General features: G+C 41.3%; 1 long non-coding RNA gene and 2 gene segments (V, D, J or C); 2 read left to right on the top strand and 1 right to left on the bottom strand.

Moving 5' to 3' along the window:
- LOC117073139 overlaps window positions 1-21,870 on the top strand; it is a 103,208-nt gene that overhangs the window by 58,016 nt on the left and 23,322 nt on the right.
- Window positions 11,385-20,116, bottom strand: LOC117073150. Its single transcript, XR_004433132.1, has 3 exons — window positions 20,029-20,116; window positions 12,742-12,934; window positions 11,385-12,033 (listed from the first exon to the last, which is right to left on the bottom strand). It is a non-coding gene; the product is annotated as an uncharacterized LOC117073150 (long non-coding RNA).
- Window positions 19,405-21,252, top strand: LOC117073142. The segment is given in 2 exon segments: window positions 19,405-19,687; window positions 19,787-21,252. Coding segments are annotated over 2 exon segments (489 nt in total).

The following is a 21,870-nucleotide window of genomic DNA, read 5'->3' as shown; positions in this document are numbered from 1 at the left end:
TCATCAAACATATCTAACTCCTGAAATAAGTGGAGTATTAGTTCATGCACTTGTCCAAATCACAGAGCTGGTAAGTGGCAGGACAGCCTAGGGAGGGACCCAGGTAATCTGGTTCCTGTTGAATATGACACTAAACTGCTTCTTAATCACAGGAGTATAAAAGAAAAGACACAGTGTTTCTATCCCCATGGAGGAGACAGAACTGACCATCAGGAAACATTGACTGACACAAATCACTACTGTGTGCTGAAGCATGTGCCCAGGGTTCCAGTGATTAGGTATATTCAGAGAATAAAATGCCAATAAAGTACCAATTGACTTTTCAATATAAAAACATAAGAAATTTGGGTTTTCCATATCTAGGTATGTGACAGGTCCTGTTATCTACACTTCATGTTCCTTATCATTATTATGTGACCGTGGACATTTCTTAAGTCTCTGGAAGCCATTTAGGCACTTGTAGATGTAGAACTGAGACACAAAGATTTCAAATAACTCAGCCGATGTTGGATTGGGTAAGTGGTCCAGAAGGATGCATATTGTTATAGGTCATTAACAGTGATATTTAGATGAGCTTTTGAAGGACCTGATATATTTTTAAATATAAAATTAAAAGAACAGAATATAAAACTGTAAATGTAAAACCCGTTAAAAAATGTTTAATCATGGCCGGGTGCAGTGGTTCACGCCTGTAATCCCAGCACTTTGGGAGGCCACGGCGGGCAGATCATGAGGTAAGGAGTTTGAGACCAGCCTGGCCAATATAGTAAAACCCGGTCTCTACCAAAAATACAAATATTAGCCAGGCGTGGTCGTGCACGCATGTGGTCCCAGCTACTCAGGAGGCTGAGGCAGGAGAATCGCTTGAATTCGGGAGGTGGAGGTTGCAGTGAGCCGAGATCGCACCACTGTACTCCAGTTTGGGTGACAGAGTAAGACTCTGTCAAAAAAAAAAAAAAAAATTAACCCTGTGATCCTGTGTAATGATCCAAACAAATATATTACTCTCTACAAATATGTAGAGAACATGCTTAAAAATAAACTCTGGTTGCTCTTATTTTCTTTATTTTAATTAATTAATTAATTAATTAATGTTCTACTAGAATCTTCTCAAAATATTTTCATCATTTTGCAACATTTGGTGAGGTTTTCTTCAGTGAGGATTGGGTACTTTTCCAAGCTCCACAACTTTGTGATCTGAGACGTCATGTGTGCCACACTGTTCTTGTCTATCAGAGGGAGATAATACCACTGCCTCTCAACACTGGTGAGAAGTGTGAAGGAAGTAACGGAAGAAAATGTTTAGAACAATGTTAGCAAGTCTACAATAGATGTTTGATATAACGTTAATTTTAAACCTTTATTATTACATGTAAAAATGAACTTTATTTAAAAACACCCCTCTCTGTGACATAGTGTTCATGAGATAGTTTCAAATTCCAAGGTGAGTCCCCACAGACTGCCCTGTTGGTCCCTCCAGCAATTTCAGTCAAGTTTCCTCTTGAGGCGCACCTTCATTATAAGTGAAATTGGATTTCTCTGAGTTATAATCTGCATTGTGACATCCCAATTAATTACAAACCAATACTTTACTGTATTTCAAATAGAAATGACTAGAGCTTTTAAAATGAGGTATGAATAATGCTAGTGTAAAATTTGTTTGCCTTTTTAAAAATTATAAAATACTGTCCATGTTTTATACTCCTGAGTCCTGAATCCCCAAAACATTAACAGAGGGATCAATTTTTATATGAGGTAAAGAAAGCTACATGCTCATCTATCTGGAACAATATTATACAGTCTAAACATCAAGGAGGGAATGGCTAAGTTTGAAGCAGAATTAGTTCAACTCTAGAGCTGCCCCCATCCCGTTGCACAGACACATTCTTGTCAGGTAATGCACTCTACACCTCGTCAGTGGTCAGTGCAATGCTCCTGGGAACTGCTTAGCTCTGCAGTAGGCCATCAAGTCCCCAGAGGTCTCCTGACCCGCCACATTTTTCTCTCTCACCAAGTCATGCCACACTCTCTCCCCACTGACTGGGGCCAGCCAGCAACCAGGGTCCTTCTCCTGGGGATATGGTTCAGCAGACAGCAGGATGTCCCTGCTGGGAATATTCATATTTTTCTCCCTCTGCAGCTGTGAGTTGCTCCTCAATATTTCAACATAGATGAGAGATGAAAGTCATTCTTTTTTTTCTTTTATTTTGAGACAGTCTCGATCTGTCACCCAGGCTGGAATGCAATGGCGTGATCTCAGCTCACTGCAGCCTCTGCCTCCTGAGTTCAAGCAATTCTCTCTTGTGCCTCAGCCTCCAGAGTAGCTAAGATTACAGGCATGCACCACTGCACCTAGATTATTTATTTATTTATTTATTTTAGTAGAGGCAGGATTTTGCCATGTTGGCAAGGCTGGTCTTGAACTCCTGGCCTCAAGTGATCTGCCCTCCTTGGCCTCCCAAAGTACTGTGATGACAGGCATGAGCCACCACACCCGGCCAGATGAAAGCATTTAATTATCATTTCCTCTTTCTATGTTCCAGGTTCATGGGGATTTCTCTTTTCTGTTTGCAGTTGAACTTGGTAAGTTAAATTTAAAACAATAAAAAATGTCAACTACATTTTTGTCAACAGAGCAACAGATAAAAGTGTCTAGGTATCTTGTGTGGTGTCCACTGAAGACTCTGTAAATATAGTTATACACTGGTACCAGCAGAAACTGAATCTAAATTATGAACCATCTGACATATATCACTTCAATAAAAAGTCCCAGTTTGGGTTTGCTTAGGTGAGAAAAACAACAAACTTGAGGTAAGAACAAATTTTCAAATGTCTACTTAAGTCTTTACTATAAACTTCATAGAAAAGGAAGCGGAGGCCATTTACTACTACACTGCTTAGGACCCACAGCGTCAGTGCCACACTGTCCCACACAACATCTTCTCTTGGGTCTCTGCCCAACCACATTCTTCCCATGGGAGCAAACACTATGGACTCCTAGCTGGGCTCCCAGCCTCAACCTTGCCTTCTCCGCAGCACTTCTGGATCTTTCTAGGAAGCCATCTTGGGTTAATGCTTTAAGCAGGAAGCATGCCTGATCATGATGTTCCCCGATATTCATTGAACACTATTTCCTAATGAATTAAGGGAATGAGTGGACACAGTCTAAGGCCCCATTCCTGTCAGCATCCAGAGACTTCCATTAACTGCAAATGGCTTAGGCCAAGGAAGAGAATCGTTGTGTATCAGGAATCCCATATATCATTATTACAACAGCCCTGCAACAGAACTATTATCTGCCCATTTAATAAAGAAATCAAAGCTTACAAGGTTAAAGTGACTGGTCGAAGACAAGAAGTGCATGTTTTTTGTTTTTTGAAACAGGATCATGAGGCCACCCTGAATATCTAAAAATCACAGTTGTACAACAAACAGACTCTTTGAGGTGACTTTGGGGTGGAGCAAGTGTCTTTTTTCTGTAGAGAAGAAGACGGTTCCTCACTTCACACTAAGGGGTGTGGCAGTGTGATGTCATCAGAAAAGAGCCCTAGGCATTGGATTCTTAAATGAGCCGTACTTTGCATTTATTAACTCCTTTAACCTCTGGCAACCTCTGAGGTCTGTTCTGTTATGAACAGAAGCGCATTTTACTCAGGTAAGTGAGATCTATGTGTCCTAGCCACTCATTCAGGCCCCACAGCTGGTTCGTGGCAGTGTAGGATTGGACCCAGCTAATCTGGCTCCAGAGTCTGTACTCCTTAATCACAGAAGGGTGAAGAGAAGTACATTGTTCCTACTCCCATAGAGAAGACAACACTGACAACTTTTGTAAAACATTTACTGGCACAATTATTATTTTGAACTGAATCAGGTGACTAGCATTTAAGCAATTAGGAATCCTGGTTGAATAAGTGAAATAACAATAAATTATCAACTTTTTCAAAATATAAAGTGATACAAATTAGATTATTTTATGATGCCATATCTAAAATAATTAAGAAAAATGAAGACTACCTTTAATCCATGTACTTTTCCTATAGCAGTACATACTAGGCACCCCATGGAAAAATATAGATACCACCTGGCATTTGTGCCATGTGTTGTCTTATTTATTCGATAATTTCCAAGGTCAGGATAATGTATTCACCCTCATCATCCCAGGAAGGCCACTGAAGGAAATAAAGGGGGTACCAGGAAAGGCTGACCTGGGGCTGGAATCAGACAATCTGTGAGTCTTTATCCTCCCATCCCGATGCATCTCAGCCTTTTGTGATCCACATCCTGTCTGTGTAATTCCTGACCATCATGTTCCCTCAGGGTAGGCCACACTTGGTTTCTCAAATCTATATGGGCCTTTACTTGTTAACTTTAATATTAGCTAAAGTAGACAGCAAGATCTGAGGAAAAACACAGCAAATCTGAGAATATAAGCTGTTTTCAGAGAGGGATGCATAGACAGCCTTGTGGAAATACTTGTGTCATCCTCTTCTTGTGGTTGTCTCATCTACTACTCAAAACAGCTTCAGAGAGCAGCAATGAGGTATCCACAGCCAGATACCTGTGTCAAGATCATAGAGCAGAGCTCTCCCGCAGCCTTTTAGGATCAGACTAAATGGTAATAAACAAAGAAAGAGACACTGGATTCACAGTGCATTCAAATGATAGAATACTATGTAGCCTGTGAAAATGATATTTTATGCATTTATTAATAAAATTCAAACATCTTCACAATACAAAGTAAAGTTATTGAAGTGTACAAAACCTCTTGAAATATAAATGTCTGTGTTGATAGAATAATTTTTAAAAAAACAGAAAGGAATTATTCAAAATTTTAAAATAATTATTCCCAAGGGAATAATCATTTAAATTATTCTATGTACTTTTACTAATTCTTACATATTTTCTTAAGGGAAAAACTAAGGTTTTGTTGTAAGATATACTTAGCAAAGTAATTTTCTTTTGTTTGGTAGTAATACTAAGACACGATAGTGTCATTACGCATGTGTACCACTTAACCTACTTACCCGATCTGCCCAGCACTCATGGGGTGCAGGAAACCCTGGAGCTCCTCATAACTGTAGCAGCTCATGAAGAACCTCAAGAAAGCACCTGATCTAGTACTTCTGAGAGACCTCAACAGCCCTGCCTTCCAGCCACAGACTTGAGACCTCCAGCTAATAGGGTTACCTTCTCCGTGGGGAACCAGACTGGCAGAAAGCATGCCACTGGTAGTAGCCATTATCTTCTTCTCCCTCTGGGCTTATGAGTTACCCCCTAATCATTTCAGTCTACAGAAGAGACTGAAGTCATTCTGTATTGTTACCTCTTCACATATCATTGGCTCATGGGAATTTCTCTTCCTCACTTGCAATTGGACTTGGGCAGTTGGCACAACCTGAAATATATATTTCCAGAACAACAAATAAGAGTGCCCACATATCTTGGAAGGCATCCATCCAAGGCTTTAGCAGTAAAATCATACACTCGTACTGGCAGAAACCAAACCAAGGCTTAGAATATTTATTACATGTCTTCTTGGCAATCTCTGCTCAAGATGGCTCAGGTGGGAAGACTAAGAAACTTGAGGTAAGTAAAAACGCTCACACTTCCGCTTCCACTTTGAAAATACATTTCTTAGAGAAAGAAGATGAGGTGGTGTACCACTGTGCTGGCTGGATTAGGCACCACAGGGTTAGAGTTGTCAAGATAACCTACACTGAAACTATCTCCAGGTCTGTGCCCACCCACATCCTTCTCCCTATGGGCAACCACAGCGGGTTGCTCAGCTGGGTGCCCAGCCAGAGTTACCCCCTGCAGCTCTTCTGGAAAGTTGCAGGAAGACATCTTAGATTCTGATCCCTTGGTGTGCAGACTTACATCAGTGATTCATGGTGTCGAAAGGGGAAAAGTTCTCTTGTCCTCTCTCAGGGCGTGCGATGAGGATGTGGCTCACTTTTTGGTGCCCCACTCCTCAAACCTCTAGGGGGAGCATGCACACGTGCAGGTTGTGGGAGTCCGACTCCACATCAGTGTCTAGGGGTGCATGCTTATAACTCCTGAGGCCCCAGTAGGCCTGTGTTGCAGGGTGCTCTTTTATTTTGGCTGTTCATAAGTGGCTTGTTTTAGTCAGCTCAATCACAAGGACGGAAAGGTTTCTGTATCCCGGGATTTCTTGCCTTGGTGTACTGAAAGAATTGGATAACATGTGGGCTTGGAGAATGGGTGCAAGGTTTTTTTGTTGTTGTTGTTGAGACGGAGTCCTCCCTGTCGCTGGGCTGGAGTGCAGTGGCGCAATCTCTTTCACTGCAAGCTCCGCCTCCCGGGTTCACGCCATTCTCCCGCCTCAGCCTCCCGAGTAGCTGGGACTACAGGTGCCCGCCGCCACGCCTGGCTAACTTTTTGTATTTTTACTAGAGACGGGGTTTCACTGTGTTAGCCAGGATGGTCTCGAACTCCTGACCTCGGATATGCCCGCCTTGGCCTCCTAAAGTGCTGGGATTACAGGCGTGAGCCACGTGCCAGGCTGAGTGCAAAGTTTTATTGAGTGGAAGCAGCTCTTAGCAGATGGAGGAACCAGAAGGATGGAGTGGGAAGGTGGTTTTCCCCTGAAGTTGACAGCTCAGCGGCCAGGCTTTCCTCCAGCCACCCCGGCCAAACTCCGCTTTGTTCCTCCAGTCCATGGCCTGCAGCCTGCCAGTCCCTGTAGGTGTGCTCTTCCACAGCGGTGTTCCTCTCGATGTCCAGCCACTTCTGTGTGTGCCCGCCAGGGTCTCGGAGGTTTTATAAGCACAGAATGGGGGCGTGGTGGGCCAGGGTGGTCTTGGGAAATGCAACATTTGGGCGCGGAGGCAGGAGTGCCTGTCCTCACTGAGGTCTGGGGACACAGGCCCTGGGGTGGAGCCCTCGACAAGGACCACGCCCTTCCCTTCCCAGCACTTCCCTCCCCCAATCCCATATCGATGTCAGCAATTAGGATCCGAATTAGGAACAGTTTGACACTATTTCCCACAACGTTAGGATATCTGGGAACTCTGAAAATACAGGGTGGGTGGCTTAGAGCAAAATTCATCTGTCTAGTAATTCACTACGTAGAGATTTCTGGTAACTAAATGGTTCAGAATGAAAGCAGGAAGCAGTATATATTTTACACAGATATTCCCTGTTCTTATCACTATTTTCCCATTTGGTTCAATTGCATTGGAGGTTTTCAAAGTTAGAATGATCTGTCAAACATAGTAATTGTATGCTTTTTATTAGCACCCTGAGGCCATCCTGAAGAAATCTAGGGACAAGTAGGTAGATCTATAAGTAAACAATCAGCTGTTTGGGTTATACGACAGATGAAAGTGTAAATCCTGTGTCCTAGAGGAAGAGCATGCAGCTCACTTCACACTCAGGGCTTAGTGTTGGGACAAAACAAGCACTGTGCATTGGAACCCAGCTCCTAGGCACAGTGGGGGATCTCAGGGTGGGGGCTATGCTTTGGAGATCTTGTCTTTCAGGGTTCTGCAAAGAAAACTAAAAATCCTGAGTAAAATAAGATTAGATAGTTAAGAAGAAAGATAATACATGCTCCCTGTATCGACAAAGGAAATAACCATGATACCCCTCATAAATGAATAAATAAGAAATAATGATTAACAATTATTTTATGTTTATTCCATGATTAATCATTGGGTAGTTGGGAACTTTCAAAAAATAATGAAACAAAGTGTAAACTGCCTCGCTCACCTCTTTGAAACTCACTTTCAAACAGCAAAGAAATTAATGATGAAAAATCCTTAGTTTCGAAGATTTTCTCCTATTGTTACCTTTAGTACTATGGATATCTGACAGCATATTGCCATGCATGCAGTCTACTTACAGTCCTTGAAGTAATTGCAACGTATTTTTTCCCCATTCTCCCTCCTGAGGATCAGCTTATACCATCCTGATAAGGTAAGAGGACAGATGCTATTGAAAGCCCAATGAGGGAATAACAGGAGCCTCCCTGGCAGGTCAGCCCCTTTCCAGGGGCACACTCAGAATCTGATGTCCCACATCCTACCCACCATGATTCCTGACCATGGTGGTCTACAGGGAGAATGACCCGAGCGCCTGAGTGAGTCTCAAGAGACCTCACCTCCCACCTGTTGCATACATAGAAGCAAAGGTAAGAAGACTGTGAAGGAAATACAGAGCCTGAGAACATGAACCTTTCCAGAAATAGGTGAGCGAAAAGATGGAATTCAGCTTTTCACAATCCCAGTGTTAAGTATTTTACATGGATTATTTTATTTAATCCTCCAAAGAACAGTGTAAAGTGACCATAGTGGCCACACAAGGTCAGGTCTTAGAAGATGAAGCCACTTTGACTTTTCAAGAGACTCCTGGGAGATTTATGGGGAAGAAAACTTAGAGACACACTAGAATGAGGAACAGGAAGAAAAGACACCTCATCTGTGTGAATTTAAAGTAGTGAAATACTAAGTAGCAATTAAGCACAGTGTTTTTGAAGAATTATAAGTAAAATTGAAAATATTCACCATGTATTATCAAGGAGGATATTGAACACAGAACTGATTTAAATAGTAAGTTCTCATGTACATACATGTATATATTGAAGAAAGAGCAAAAGGAAAACATTTCTCCAAAGTTTAAAGAGTGGTTGTCACAGACACATGAAAAAATGCTCATCATCACTCGCCATCAGAGAAATGCAAATCAAAACTACAATGAGATACCATCTCACACCAGTTAGAATGGCAATCATTAAGAAGTCAGGAAACAACAGGTGTTGGAGAGGATGTGGAGAAATAGGAACACTTTTACACTGTTGGTGGGATTGTAAACTAGTTCAACCATTATGGAAAACAGTATGGCGATTCCTCAAGGATCTAGAACTAGATGTACCATATGACCCAGCCATCCCACTACTGGGTATATACCCAAAGGATTATAAATTACTCTACTACAAAGACACATGCACACGTATGTTTATTGCGGCACTATTCACAATAGCAAAGACTTGGAATCAACCCAAATGTCCATCTGTGACAGACTGGATTAAGAAAATGTGGCACATATACACCATGGAATACTATGCAGCCATAAAAAAGGATGAGTTTGCATCCTTTGTAGGGACATGGATGCAGCTGGAAACCATCATTCTTAGCAAACTATCACAAGAAGAGAAAACCAAACACCGCATGTTCTCACTCATAGGTGGGAACTGAACAATGAGATCACTTGGACTCGGGAAGGGGAATATCACACACTGGGGCCTATCATGGGGAGGGGGGAGGAGGGAGGGATTGCATTGGGGAGTTATACATGATATAAACATCATGCACATGTACCCTAGAACTTAAAGTATAATAATAAAAAAAAAAAAAAGAACCATTTAAAAAAAAAAAAAAGAGTGGTTGTCTCTGAAAGCATGGGTGATTTTAACATCTTCTTGATACTTGCACAGATTTTACACATTGTAACAAAAAGCTGCTACTACTTTTAAAGATGTATGCCATAATGGCTTCAATATTTTATTGATTTATGCACTTAATGAAATTGTTTATACAACAATGTAAAATACAACTATATATGGCACACTTAAAATTATTTTTATGTTCTTCCACTTAATCACATAACTACTCTATAGCTCTCAGAAAAAAAAAAAAAAACAAAAATACCAGCCTTCAAGATAATACTGGTTACTATTGAGCAGAAGGTCAGCAAACTATGTCTGTGACCAGTAGTCTCCAGTTTTGTAAATAAAGTTTTATTGAAATACAGCCATGCCTATTTATTTATATATTGTTTATGGCTGCTTTTGCTAGCTGCTTTTGCACTCGAATGGTAGAGTACAGTCAGTAAGTCTTCAGTATCTATGCATTAAACCTCTGCGAATTCAATGAACTGTGGATCAAAAATATTTGAAAAAATAAAAAATTATAATACAGCAATAAAAATAATACAAATAAAAACAATATAATATAGCAACTACATACATAGTATTTACGTTGTATTAGGTATTGTACGTAATCTAGAGAGGATTTGAAGTATAGAAGAGGATGTGCATTTGTTATATGCAGATACTATGCCATTTTATATCAGGGACTTGAGCATACATGGAGTTTGGTATCTGCTGGGAGTCCTGGAACCAATCCCCTGCAGATTCTGAGAGATGACTGTAGCTGCAGCAGAGACCCGCGAAGCCCAAAATATTTACTATTTGGGTCTTTACAGAAAATGATTTTCAGTCACTGCCCTAGAGTGATATACTCATGAGTGACATTTATTCATATTTAGTGTTTCCCAATTTCTCGATGTTTCTTTAATGACCATTTGTTACACATCCACCCTCCCCATATTAGCTGTGTGACTTTAGATAAATTAGCCTATGTTTGATTCATTTTCCTGATTGTAAAATGGAGAACATAATAATAATTACTCGAATAAACTGTTGAGAAAAGTAACTTAAATAATACAAATAAAGTTCTTGCAAGTGCTTGGGGCATGCCTCATGCTCAACAAATTGAAGCACTACATTGATCCTATGAGTTATTATTGCATATTAGAAAATAAAATTATTTAGGCTAATACTCTAAGTCCTTGGTACTCAAAGTTTGATTTGTGAACCAGCAGCATTGGCCTCACTTAGGAACTTCTTTTAAATCTAGTCAGTCAAGCCTCAGCCCAGGCCTACTGAGTCAGCAGCTCTTTTCAGAAGGTCTCTCCTACATACTATGGTGTGGGGAGTGGGGGTCTAAGGACCAAAGTGTTCAAGATATAAGCTCCACAGTCTGGGACAAGTGCAAGCCAATCCCACTTCCATAGGATGGTTTTATCTAGTGTCCTCTCTAATTTCTGGAGAGCAATATTGAGCTGATGTTTGAGCCTCTCTGGGGCTGAAATAGATGACAACTTCCCAATTAATTTAAAAAAATGTACTCAACTGTCCACGTATGTGTACTTTTATTTTCATTTATAAAATTTGTTATAAAATCAGCACAAATTTTCAGTATTTTATATAGTGAGAAATACAGGTCTTTTATAACCTTGAGTTTTAGATCCACAGTCAACCCACAAGAAGAGTAATTTTTGCTTTGAGCACAAAAAACATATCACTATATCCTCATATCCACATATCACATATCCTCATATCACCAAGGCTACTGAAAAATGAAATAGGAGGGAACAGGGAAGGGGAGAGAAAATGAAGTTAATTGCCACTGTCACCACTCACCCACACCTCACCCTTCATAGGAAGAGCTCTCCTCTAACCATCACCATATTGCCAGATCTCCTGGGCACTGGAGTATTTAGAGGGCCAGCCATTTCAGACCTGACAACGCTACACTCTACAGAGAGGGCTGTCAGGGAGTCACTGTGATCCACTACTTCTTTCCTTGACACCTGCTTAGACCAACTCCCCCTGCCACACACTAAACATTCTAGGTACAGGCATCCACACTTTCCTGCTTCTTCTTGGGAACACAGCCTGGCAGACCAGAGCATGTCAGCGCTAGGAGCATGTAGAGATTCACCTTGGGGATTGCTCCTCAGTCATTTCACTTTGTATGTCAGGTGAAGAAATTCTTTATCACTTCATCTTTACATATCAGGTGTTCACAAGAATTAATTTTCTTTGCTTACAGTTATTCTCAGGGAGTTAAAGTTGGCACAAATTTAAAATGCCCAAGGCAAAAGATAGTGATGCTTTTATACCTTGTAAAATATCCAGCCAAGACTGAAAATGAAGTCAAAAACTGGTGTCAACTGAAACCAAAGTCAGCATCGGATGTGTGTTGACAATCGCACCTGCTCAGGGTCCATTGGGTGTTGCGGTTACAATGATGCTCATCCTTCCACTTCCACCTTGAAAGTAAATTTCACAAAAAGGAAGGTGAGGTCACTTACTGCTGTGATTATTGAGCCACTGGCCATCAAGCACACACTTCCCTGCCTTCTCCTTGGGACACAGCAGGATGTCATTGCTGGAAACATCATCTTCTCCTCTCTCTGGCCTCATACGTGTTCCCCATCATTTTGACTCTTGAGGAGAGAACAAAGAAATTCTTTAATGGTGCATCGTTATACCTTAGGTTTTCATACGGATTTCTCTTCTCTGCTTACAGCTTGTTTTGAATAGAATAAATTGGAGCAACCTGAAATATTAATTTCCAGAGAAAAATATTACAAAGCCAAATACTATCTGGGGTGGCATCTAGTCGCTTATACTGGCTGAAGCATAACTTAATGCATTTTCCTCAACACATGACCTGATCAATTCACTTAGGGGCTGTAGTTGAAAATGATGTTCCTAGATCTGTTTTGTCCTATAAGATAAAATCTCAGGAAAAGGAAATGGGGATAGTTATGTGCTTGCTGGAATCACAGAGGAGAGATGTCCGGACACCTACACAGAATCCCTCTTTAGGTCTGCGTGTACCGGCCCCCTTGCAACAGGAGCACAGGCTCAGCATGTTGTAAGGGTTGGACTGCACCTCCCAGGACTTCCCCCTCAACCTCTGGAAACTTGATTATGTTCACACACTAGGACATACAGAAATCAGTGTACTCTGTGCTCACAGTCCAGGAATTACCTGTAAGTTTATACGATCCAGACTCAAAGAGGGAATCACTGAGTGGCAGGAAACACGCTGGGTATCTTATACATCTTATATAACCATTGCGATACTTTTGCAACATCATCTTCATTTTTTCCACTTTAATATGAAATATAAATGAAAGATAAAATACCTTCTTAAATCCCAAATGCCCACGTTTCCTCAGCAGTGTCCTGTGACCTGAAGAAGTTAGCATTCGTTTGCTCCACTCATGCTGGGAGTGAGTGTGGAATGAAGCTCCTGCCCTCTCCTCAGGCTCATTCCACTCTGAGGGATCCTGCTACAGCCCAGCTGGCACACTTCCTTTGCACAGGTCTCAGATCCTCCTAAGGAAGGGAGGGGGCATTAGATGATCCACTGACAAGACAGATACCCACCAGGATGGATCCTCTTCCCGGCTTCTGCCTGTGATCACAACAGCCATTTATTCAGGGTACTCTGCTCCCTCTTGGGCACTGCTCTAAATCCTTTACGTGTAACTCGTCTCATCCTTGGGATATCTTTTCACATTGGTCTGTTGCGATTCTTGTCTTACAGGGGAGGAAACAGAGGCAGAGCGATGTGATTTACTTTGTGGTCACAGAGTTCCTAACTGGGGTGGGGAGGGGCTGGGGTTCTGGCTTCAGTCTCTGTCCTAGTAACCGTGCTGTGTCCTGACTCTGAGAGAGGAGGTAAAAATGGCATTTAATATGTGGTCTCTATAGCTAGAAAGCAAACTGATAGGAGATTAAACTAGACATTTTAGTGAAATTATAAAGGCTGAGTGGAGACTAGTGGGAGAGTGTGAGCTCTTGGGGGCCACAAATTTAAGAAATCTCCCACCATCTTTTATATTTTTTCTACAGGAATCCTACCAGGCTCTTGCAGGGAAGAGCATGGAGAATCCACAGAAAGCTCCCCTTTGGGTACTGGCTATAGGAGAGGAACAGTAGCCACTGCTGAAATTCACCCAGACCTACCCCACCTCCTCTCCACTGTAGAAGAAGGACTTAGTCTGCAAGAGAAGGTTTCCATGGAATTTCATTTTAGGGAAGGGAGGGAAAAGGAGGCCACCACCGACTGTGCCCAATACTTCATCCCTATCTCCACAGAGCAACAAGTTTTAATTTGCAGAAGGGTGGGTATGAAAAGCATAGCCCAAGGACACTGGTGGTTGCCTCCTATGACTGGAAATGTGCCACCTCTGGAACAGGAGCAGCAATGATTGCGAAGGTACATTCTCAAGTACCGGTTCGACCCTGCCTGTTTAAGACAGAAGCTGAATGAAAATAGAGAATGTCTCCTTTCCTCACCTCTCACCACCATATTATCTTGAGTAAAAGCAACAGTAGAATGCAGTGAAGAGAGTTTCAAAAGACAAGACTGTCCCTGAGGAGCAGAAAAAAAGGGAAGGCTCAAAGCCAAGAACAAGGGATGATTAGAGAAATCTAGTCTCTGATGTCCTGTGAAGAACAAACTCCGGTCCAGATAGCTTAGTAGAAACAATAAATTTCTAACCCAGTCTTGCTCCTAATTAGATTAACACAAACTCCCACACTAAAAGTCTGGCAGAAAGAAAGATGTAGGCATTTTTCTTTTCTTTTCTCTTTTTTTTTTTTTTGAGACAGAGTCTTGCTCTGTCTCCCAGGCTAGAGTGCAGTGGCTGATCTTGGCTCACTGCAATGTCCACCTCCCAGGTTCAAGCGATTCTCCTGCCTCAGCCTCCTGAGTAGCTGGGACTACAGGCATGTGTCACCACGCCTGGCTAATTTTTATATTTTTAGTAGGGACGGGGTTTCACCATGTTGGCCAGGAATGTCTCGATCTCTTGACCTCATGATCTGCCCACGCCGGCCTCCCAAAGTGCTGGGATTACAGGTGTGAGCCAGCATGCCTGTCCAATGTAGGCATTTTTAAGCATCAAATATAATTATCTCATTATCTACTGTGTTATACAACACAGTCCCCTTTCATTAAATAAATCTAAGTACCTTACCCCAAAACAAGAAGGAACATAGTCTGAAGACACAAAGCAATCATATGCATGAGACTCTGATATGACTCAGATGTTTGAGCTGTCAGGCAGGGAATTGAAAATAACTGCTGAGTATGTTAAAGGCTCTAATGGAAAAGGTAGACAACATGCAAGATCAGACAGAGAATTTCAGCAAAGAGACAGTAATTACATTTTAAAAATCTAATGAAAATGCAAGACATTAAAAAAAAAAAAAAAACCACAGTAACAGAAACCAAGAATGCCTTTGAAGGGCTCACCAGTAGACCCTATGGAGATAAGGAAAGACTTGGTTAACATAAAAATAGGCCACTAGATATGACCCAAACTGCAGTGGAAGGAGATGAGAAAGAAGGAACAGGAGAGAAAGCATATCTTCATGGAAGGACAGAACTGTGGACAATATCATATTTTCAAACATGTTTGTAATTAGAATCCGAGAAACGAAAGAGACAGAGGAGCAGAAGAAATATTTGGAAAACTAATGGCTGAGAGTATTCCAAATGTAGTGATAGACACCAAACCACAGAACGAAAAAGCTAAGAAAACACCAACCAGGATAAATATTAAAAACAAAACAAAATACCTAGACATATTAGATTTAAACTGTTGAAAGCCAAAAATAAAGAGAAACTCTTGAAGGTAGCTAGAGGAAAAAAAGCAGATTTTCCGTCTGAAACTATGCAAGCAAGAAGACACTGGAGTTAAATCTTCAAAGTGTTGAATAAAAACACTGTCACTTGGCATAAAGACAGCTTCAGACAAAACAAAAACTGAGAGAATTCATTGCCAGCAGATGCACTTCACAAGAAATGTTAGAAGAAGTCATTCAGGCAAAAAAAATGATATGGGTCAAAAACTTGAATTCACACAAAGAAATGATAAGCACTGGAAATAGAATAATTGAAGATAAAACATCGTTCTTTAAATATTATTTTTTAATTGCTCTAAAACAGGAGTTGGCAAACTATTTTTGTAAAGGGCCCAATAGCAACTATATTCTATGTTGAGGGACAACATCGTCTCTGTCCTAACTACTCAAATGGGCTATTGCAACACAAAAGTCCTTGCTACTCTTAGGTCTGGAGGGACATGGAGCTGTTTTAACAACTGGGAGGGCATCTTTATTGAAAAGGACACAGTCAACCATTCTTAGTTTGAGTTCCCCTGGGAAGTGAGCCTCAGGCTTTAAGGACAACTAGTTTGTTTGGGAGATACAGGAAGACTAGTAGGAGAGTTAGGAAGTGATGTTAAGAAAAGGAAGGCAGAGAATTAAGTTACTTTCATTAACTAGATACTAAATGAGTAACAGGAACCTCATAGAAGTTCAAAACCTAAGTGATCAATTAAATCATAATTTCTTGTTCTTCTCTTCCCGTAATTTGTGGGACTGGCCATGTAAAATAAATAAAATCTGCAGACCCCTATGTGATCTGATGGTCAGTATGGTGGTGAACCAGGGAATCTTGCTAAGTGTCAGAACACGATAAGAATGTAACCACAGAACAGAAAAATATTCCTGGTGTTATCTTAAGTTATAAAGACAGAGCTTAAAATTGAGCACACATCTTATATCTATGTGAAGCAAATGAAAAAGATGAGCAGATATTAGCCTGTAAGGGAATACACCAAACTGTTAATAGTAGTTGCCTCTGGTTGGTGGGGATAAAAAGTGACTATTTTCTCCTCTAGGTTTCTTTATGACCCCTGCTGAATCTATACTTGTTTTATAATAGGAAATAACAATGGCCCTTGTTTTTAAAATGCATAAAAATGTTTTGTTTTAAAAGTATACTTCAAGGACACAACCTCTGTAAGTTTCCCATTTAATGGTAACATTCAAAAGAAAGAGAATCTGAAATAAGTTTGCTCTGGCTTGGCTGTCTACAGGAGAAAGCTGGGTCATACATAAGTTAGCTCTTGCCTTAGCCTAGATCCACAGCTAAGTGGATCTAGGTGTTGATGTGCAGTGAGAGCAACTGTGTTAGAACACTTGCCCCTGAGGCACCTCAAAGGAGACTTTAGGGTTTCTCTTTTTGTCTCTCCCTCTCTGTTTTAGACCAATAAAAAATGTTTATATTTCAGCAAGAAAATGGCTCTTGACACAAACATCTTCAGATAGTAAAAATCACACAGCAATGAGAAATCCACTGATACACTGAGTTAGAAAACCAGTTTCACAGGATGTTTGAGTAAAATAGCATGGGTCCCTTCCCCTGCAGTCTGCGGGTCTTAGCTGTGTGTTCAGAGCGCACTTCCTCCTGCCATCTCAGACCTCAGATTTTCTCTGTGATTAGAATACCCCATATTCAGCCACCTCTCTGGACAAGAGCTTGCAGAATGCTGCTCCTGCTACCGGGTATCCTGGTGGCCTCCCTGTGGACGTGTGAGTTGCTTTACCCAAGGGACATCTCGCTCATTGGAAGGGAGGCACAGAAAGTGTGGACATTTATTTATTTTTAATGTTTACTTTTATTTTAAGTTCAGGAGTACATGTGCAGGTGTGTTATATAGGTTGAACTGTGTCATGGGGTTTTTTTGTACAGATTATTTCATCGCCCAGATACTAAACCTGGTACCCATTCATTATTTTTCCTGATCCTCTCCCTCTTCCCATCCTCCACCCTCTGATAGGCCCCAGTATGTGTTGTTCCCCTCTATGTGCCCATGTGTTCTCATCATTTAGTTCCCATTTATAAGTGAGAACATGTGGTATTTGGTTTCCTGCTCCTGTGTTAGTTTGCTAAGGATAATGGCCTCCAGTTCCATCCATGTCCCTGTACAGGACATGATTTTGTTCTTTTAATGGCTGTATAGTATTCCATGGTATCCCTATCAATCCCTTTACTGGGTATATACCCAAAGGAATAGAAATCATTCTGTTTTAAAGACACATTGCATATGTATGTTTATTGCAGCACTGTTCACAATAGCAAAGACATGAATCAACCTAAAGTGTGGACACTTAAATCACACTATTTTCAGGTGGAACAAAGCCACATGGTAATTCAAGCTAAGCTGACAAATTCCACCATTACCTTGAGTTCTTCAGGAAGAAAATGTGAACTTCACACCCAAGCTTTCCCTTAATAGAAAACAAACATACTATCTTAGTCAACATCAACATTTCATATTGAAAAATTTCAAAATTTTTGGTTTTCCTTTCAGATACCAGCAGAGGCAATCTCATAACACAACCTGTAACATCCGTCACCAAGAAAAAAGGAAATACAGCATTTCTTGAATGCCAGATAAAATCCAGTACCTTCCAGAAGAATGTATGTATACACTGGTACCACCAGAAGCCAGACCAGCCCCTAAAGCGAATTCTGTATATCTCCTCAAATGAAAATGTAGTCCATGAACAAGGTGTTAGTGAGGAAAGATATGAAGCGAGGAAATGGCAAAGTGACTTGTCCTCCAGCCTGAGAATACACCGAGTTGCCGAGGAGGACGCAGGGATATATTACTGTGCCTGCTGGGACACACTCTATCAAAATGATCCACTGTAACTGAACAAAAACGCCTCCCACGCCTGCTGCACCTGTGCAAACACACACCTCCTCTTTTCTGCCTCCTAGAGGCACCTGGTTGCTGACCGCAGAGCACTTTTCTCTGGTGCATGTGTCCTGAGCAAAGTCTGAGCAGGAGCCCAAGGGCCCAACCTCTGATGCTCCTTTCAATGAGAAATTTTATCATCCAACCTCACACCTCGGGAGCCTGGGCTGGCTTTTGGGCTGGTTTATTGACTTTGAATGAATGAAAGGGTGCTGGAAAATACAAGGCCTTTTGAGTGACATAGACATGGATTTCAAATTCCTGCTGGGCCACTTACTGACAGTGTGATCTAGGAAAGTTCTTAATGCCTTTTCATTCTGTTTATTCAGCTTCAGGTGGGGCTAACATTAGTCACCTCATAGAGTTGCTGAGGTCTAAATGAGCCTCCATATACGAAAGCTTCTGACATAGCGCTCAACAAATCACTTCCTTTGTGTCCTTTCCCTTATGACTAAATCACTGAGCTATCTCAGCTAAAATAGTGATGTGTAGAAACTTAAAAACAGGCCAGGCATGGTGGCTTGCACCTGTAATCCCAGGGGTGAGTATTGGAGGTCAGGGTGGAAGGATTGCTTGAGGCCAGAGTTTAAGACCAGTTCGGGCAACATAGTGAGACCCTGTCTCTAAAAAACATACAAAAATTAGCTGGATGTGGAAGTAGTCACTTGTAGCCCTGGCTATTTGGAAGGCTAAGGTGGGAGGGTCACTTGAGCCCAAGAATTCGAGGCTGCAGTGTGCTCTGATGGTGCCGCTGCATTCCAGCCTGGGTGACAGAGCTAGACCCTGTCTCAAATAAATAAATAAATAAATAAATATAAAATCTTATATTGTTCTCCAAACAACAGTAAATTATAACTTTAATTCTCAAAAACTAAAAATTATGCATGGGAAAAGAGTGGAGGGTAATAAACCAAAAATATTTTTTTCCTCCAAAATTTTGCTTCAGTCACAATAGAGTATAACAGCACAGTGTCTAAAGCAATAACCACATGAATTGTCAATATTTATCACACTGTGAAGTCTGGGGACATTTCCAATCTATAAAATGTACATAGTACTGCAAGAGGTTGTGAAATTATAATATCATTTGTTACCATACACAGTGATTATACTTTTCCTCCAATACTCGTGATACTGCATAGCTACCCACAACTCTGACAAAATATGACCAAAATGGGAGTGGAGAAAGAGGTCAAAGATAGACCTATTTAAAGTAACACTTAAAAAAACAATAGGAGGGAATTACTCCAAAGGGGAAGTTAACATTGACTTATTATAACAGAAGTGTTTTCAAGAGATCTTCTTGGATTTGATAGTTTCTTTACACCAGAACATGACAAATACCACTTCAACAGAGATCTCCCTGTGAAGGACTTTCATTGGTTTTAAAACAAACCTTTCCCTCCCTGTCACAGAGCAACAGCTGCCACTACATCTTCAGTCCTAATCTGTGCTCCCTTGTAGCGTCTACTCTGACTAGCCACTGGCAATGTCAACCTCATGGGTTTTTCTTGTGTCTTTGGCTTGGGTTTGTAGATTGACTTTACTCCTTTCTTGTCTTTTCGTAATTTTTGTGTCCACAGTTAACTGTTTTCAGTGCCTCTCGTTTCTCTTCCTTGTTTTTCAGATGGAGACACCAAAATGAGAATATCTCAGGATCAACTCTCCTCCACACGCAGACAAGACAGAACAGTGCACATAAGGTGCAAGCTGTCTGGGGTTCTTCTCGAGAAGACCGTTGTGCACTGGTATCAGCAAAAAGAAGGGAAGCCCCTGAGACGAATCCTTTATGGCTCAGCCAAAAATTACAAGCAAGACAGGCCCAATGCCCGCTTGGAGGCAGATGATAAACACGATGGTATTTTTTACCTGATCATTAATAATGTTGCCAAGTTGGATGAAGCCACTTACTACTGTGCCTGCTGGGATCTCACAATGTCACAGAGTCAGAAGGGACCTGAAAGAAAACCTTCCTATGACCACCCTCTGACTGCTTTCATACTCCTGCAACCACAACAGACTCCTCAATGCTCTTGTTCATTGGTTCATAGGCTGTTTGAACAGGGAGGGCTCTTGGAACATATTTAGCCCAATGTCCCCACTTCAAATGAGGAAACCTGGGGCACAGAGACAGCAAGTGACTTGTCTCAAGCTAGTTAACCACAGAGGTAGGGCCACACTCTTGCATTTCAGGTTCTCAGTCCAGTGCCTCTTCCTGCCTCTCTTGTGGTCTGTGTTGAACTTCTTTCAGCAGAATCACATTTCTTTCAAAAGGGAACTGCGACAACTTCCCTATGCATCGTCTTCCTCAGTGGTACCCCTAGGCCCCAGTGAAGTCTGATATCGGCCAAACATGTAACTACCACACTGCTGAGAAGGGGACAAAGGTCAGCAGGGATGGACTCCACGCTCCATCTACCCATGTTGTCTTCTCATAGCTATTTACTGCCCTTTGTTTCTATAGCTTCCTATCTGTTCTGAAATCCCTACTAATCAGAGCAGTTTCCCTGGTATGCCCATCACACATATGGGCAAGTGGGAAGTAGAGATTAGCTTTTCTTCTGACTACATTAGTAAATTCTTATAATAGAAGTGCCTGCTGAACCAAGGCTGGAATTTCCTACTCTTCACTCTGAAACCTGGAACCAATCCTAATTGGCTGGCCACACACTTGTTTCAAATTGGGTAGCCCTGGCTTGCTTTCTGCTGTCTTAGAGTGACCTAGGACTTGTTCATGTCCAAGGCCTTACCAGCCACACCTAGAAAATAGCAAGAACAATAGTAGTAACCATATCTATACCATTACATGATAGCTCAGTACCGCTCTTTTTGAATGTCTGACAAGTAGCCAAAAAATTACTGATTCCAATTCCACTCCCTTCCCCCAATCTCCAAGCATGTATTATTTTCCTCCCAGACTTTCCTATTGCAGTAAATGGCAACAGTATATTGTATCATCTGATGCAATGGCAAGGGTTTTTTCTCAAGCAGATAGTGTTTTGTTGACTTCCATGTTTTTTTGTTTCTCCTGGTAATGAGAGAAAAGTGAAGAGACCCAACTATTATTGAGTTTCCTGTGATATGAGATCTGAAGGGAGGTTATAGGAGCTCTGGAAACTGTGATTTCACCTGCCAGAGAGACACCCACAAACCAGGCCCAACCCTGTGTGGCCCAATCTGAGATTGGAGTAGGCTGTCTCGACAGAGCCCGCGACCAAAACACTACGGACCCAATGTAGAGAACACCTAGTCTTCTAACTTACTGCAGGTTTAGAAACTCTTTGTGGTCCCCTTGACATGTGCAGGGCAATAGGCCAGCCATGACAGCAATGATTGTCATTCTGAAGTGCATAGCTCACATGGCCTCATGGATGTTATAATCTCCTGGTGTCACTGAAAGACAAATACAAAGAAAGTAAATTGTGAGATATAATTTGATATTCAGATTCAACTAGTCCCACTCCTCACAGATTATTTTGCTAGGTGCTGGCACTGCCCACTCATTGCTTTTTAGAATATGCAAATCAGCCATTTCATCTGCTTTTTATTTCATTTGATACGTTCTGTGCTTCCTAGAAAGCAATACCCAGCATCCTTTATATGGCCATTTGAGATACAGATTCTCTGTATTATAAAGACCTAGACTATACCTGGGAACTGCGCTCCTTACACATATCTTTCCAACTGTGAAATAATTAATGAACAGGGTTT

The sequence above is a fragment of the Trachypithecus francoisi genome, unplaced genomic scaffold, assembly GCF_009764315.1.
Source record: "Trachypithecus francoisi isolate TF-2019V2 unplaced genomic scaffold, Tfra_2.0 Lachesis_group4, whole genome shotgun sequence".
Classification (NCBI taxonomy): Eukaryota; Metazoa; Chordata; class Mammalia; order Primates; family Cercopithecidae; genus Trachypithecus; species Trachypithecus francoisi.
This window is presented reverse-complemented; position numbering and strand designations above follow the sequence as displayed.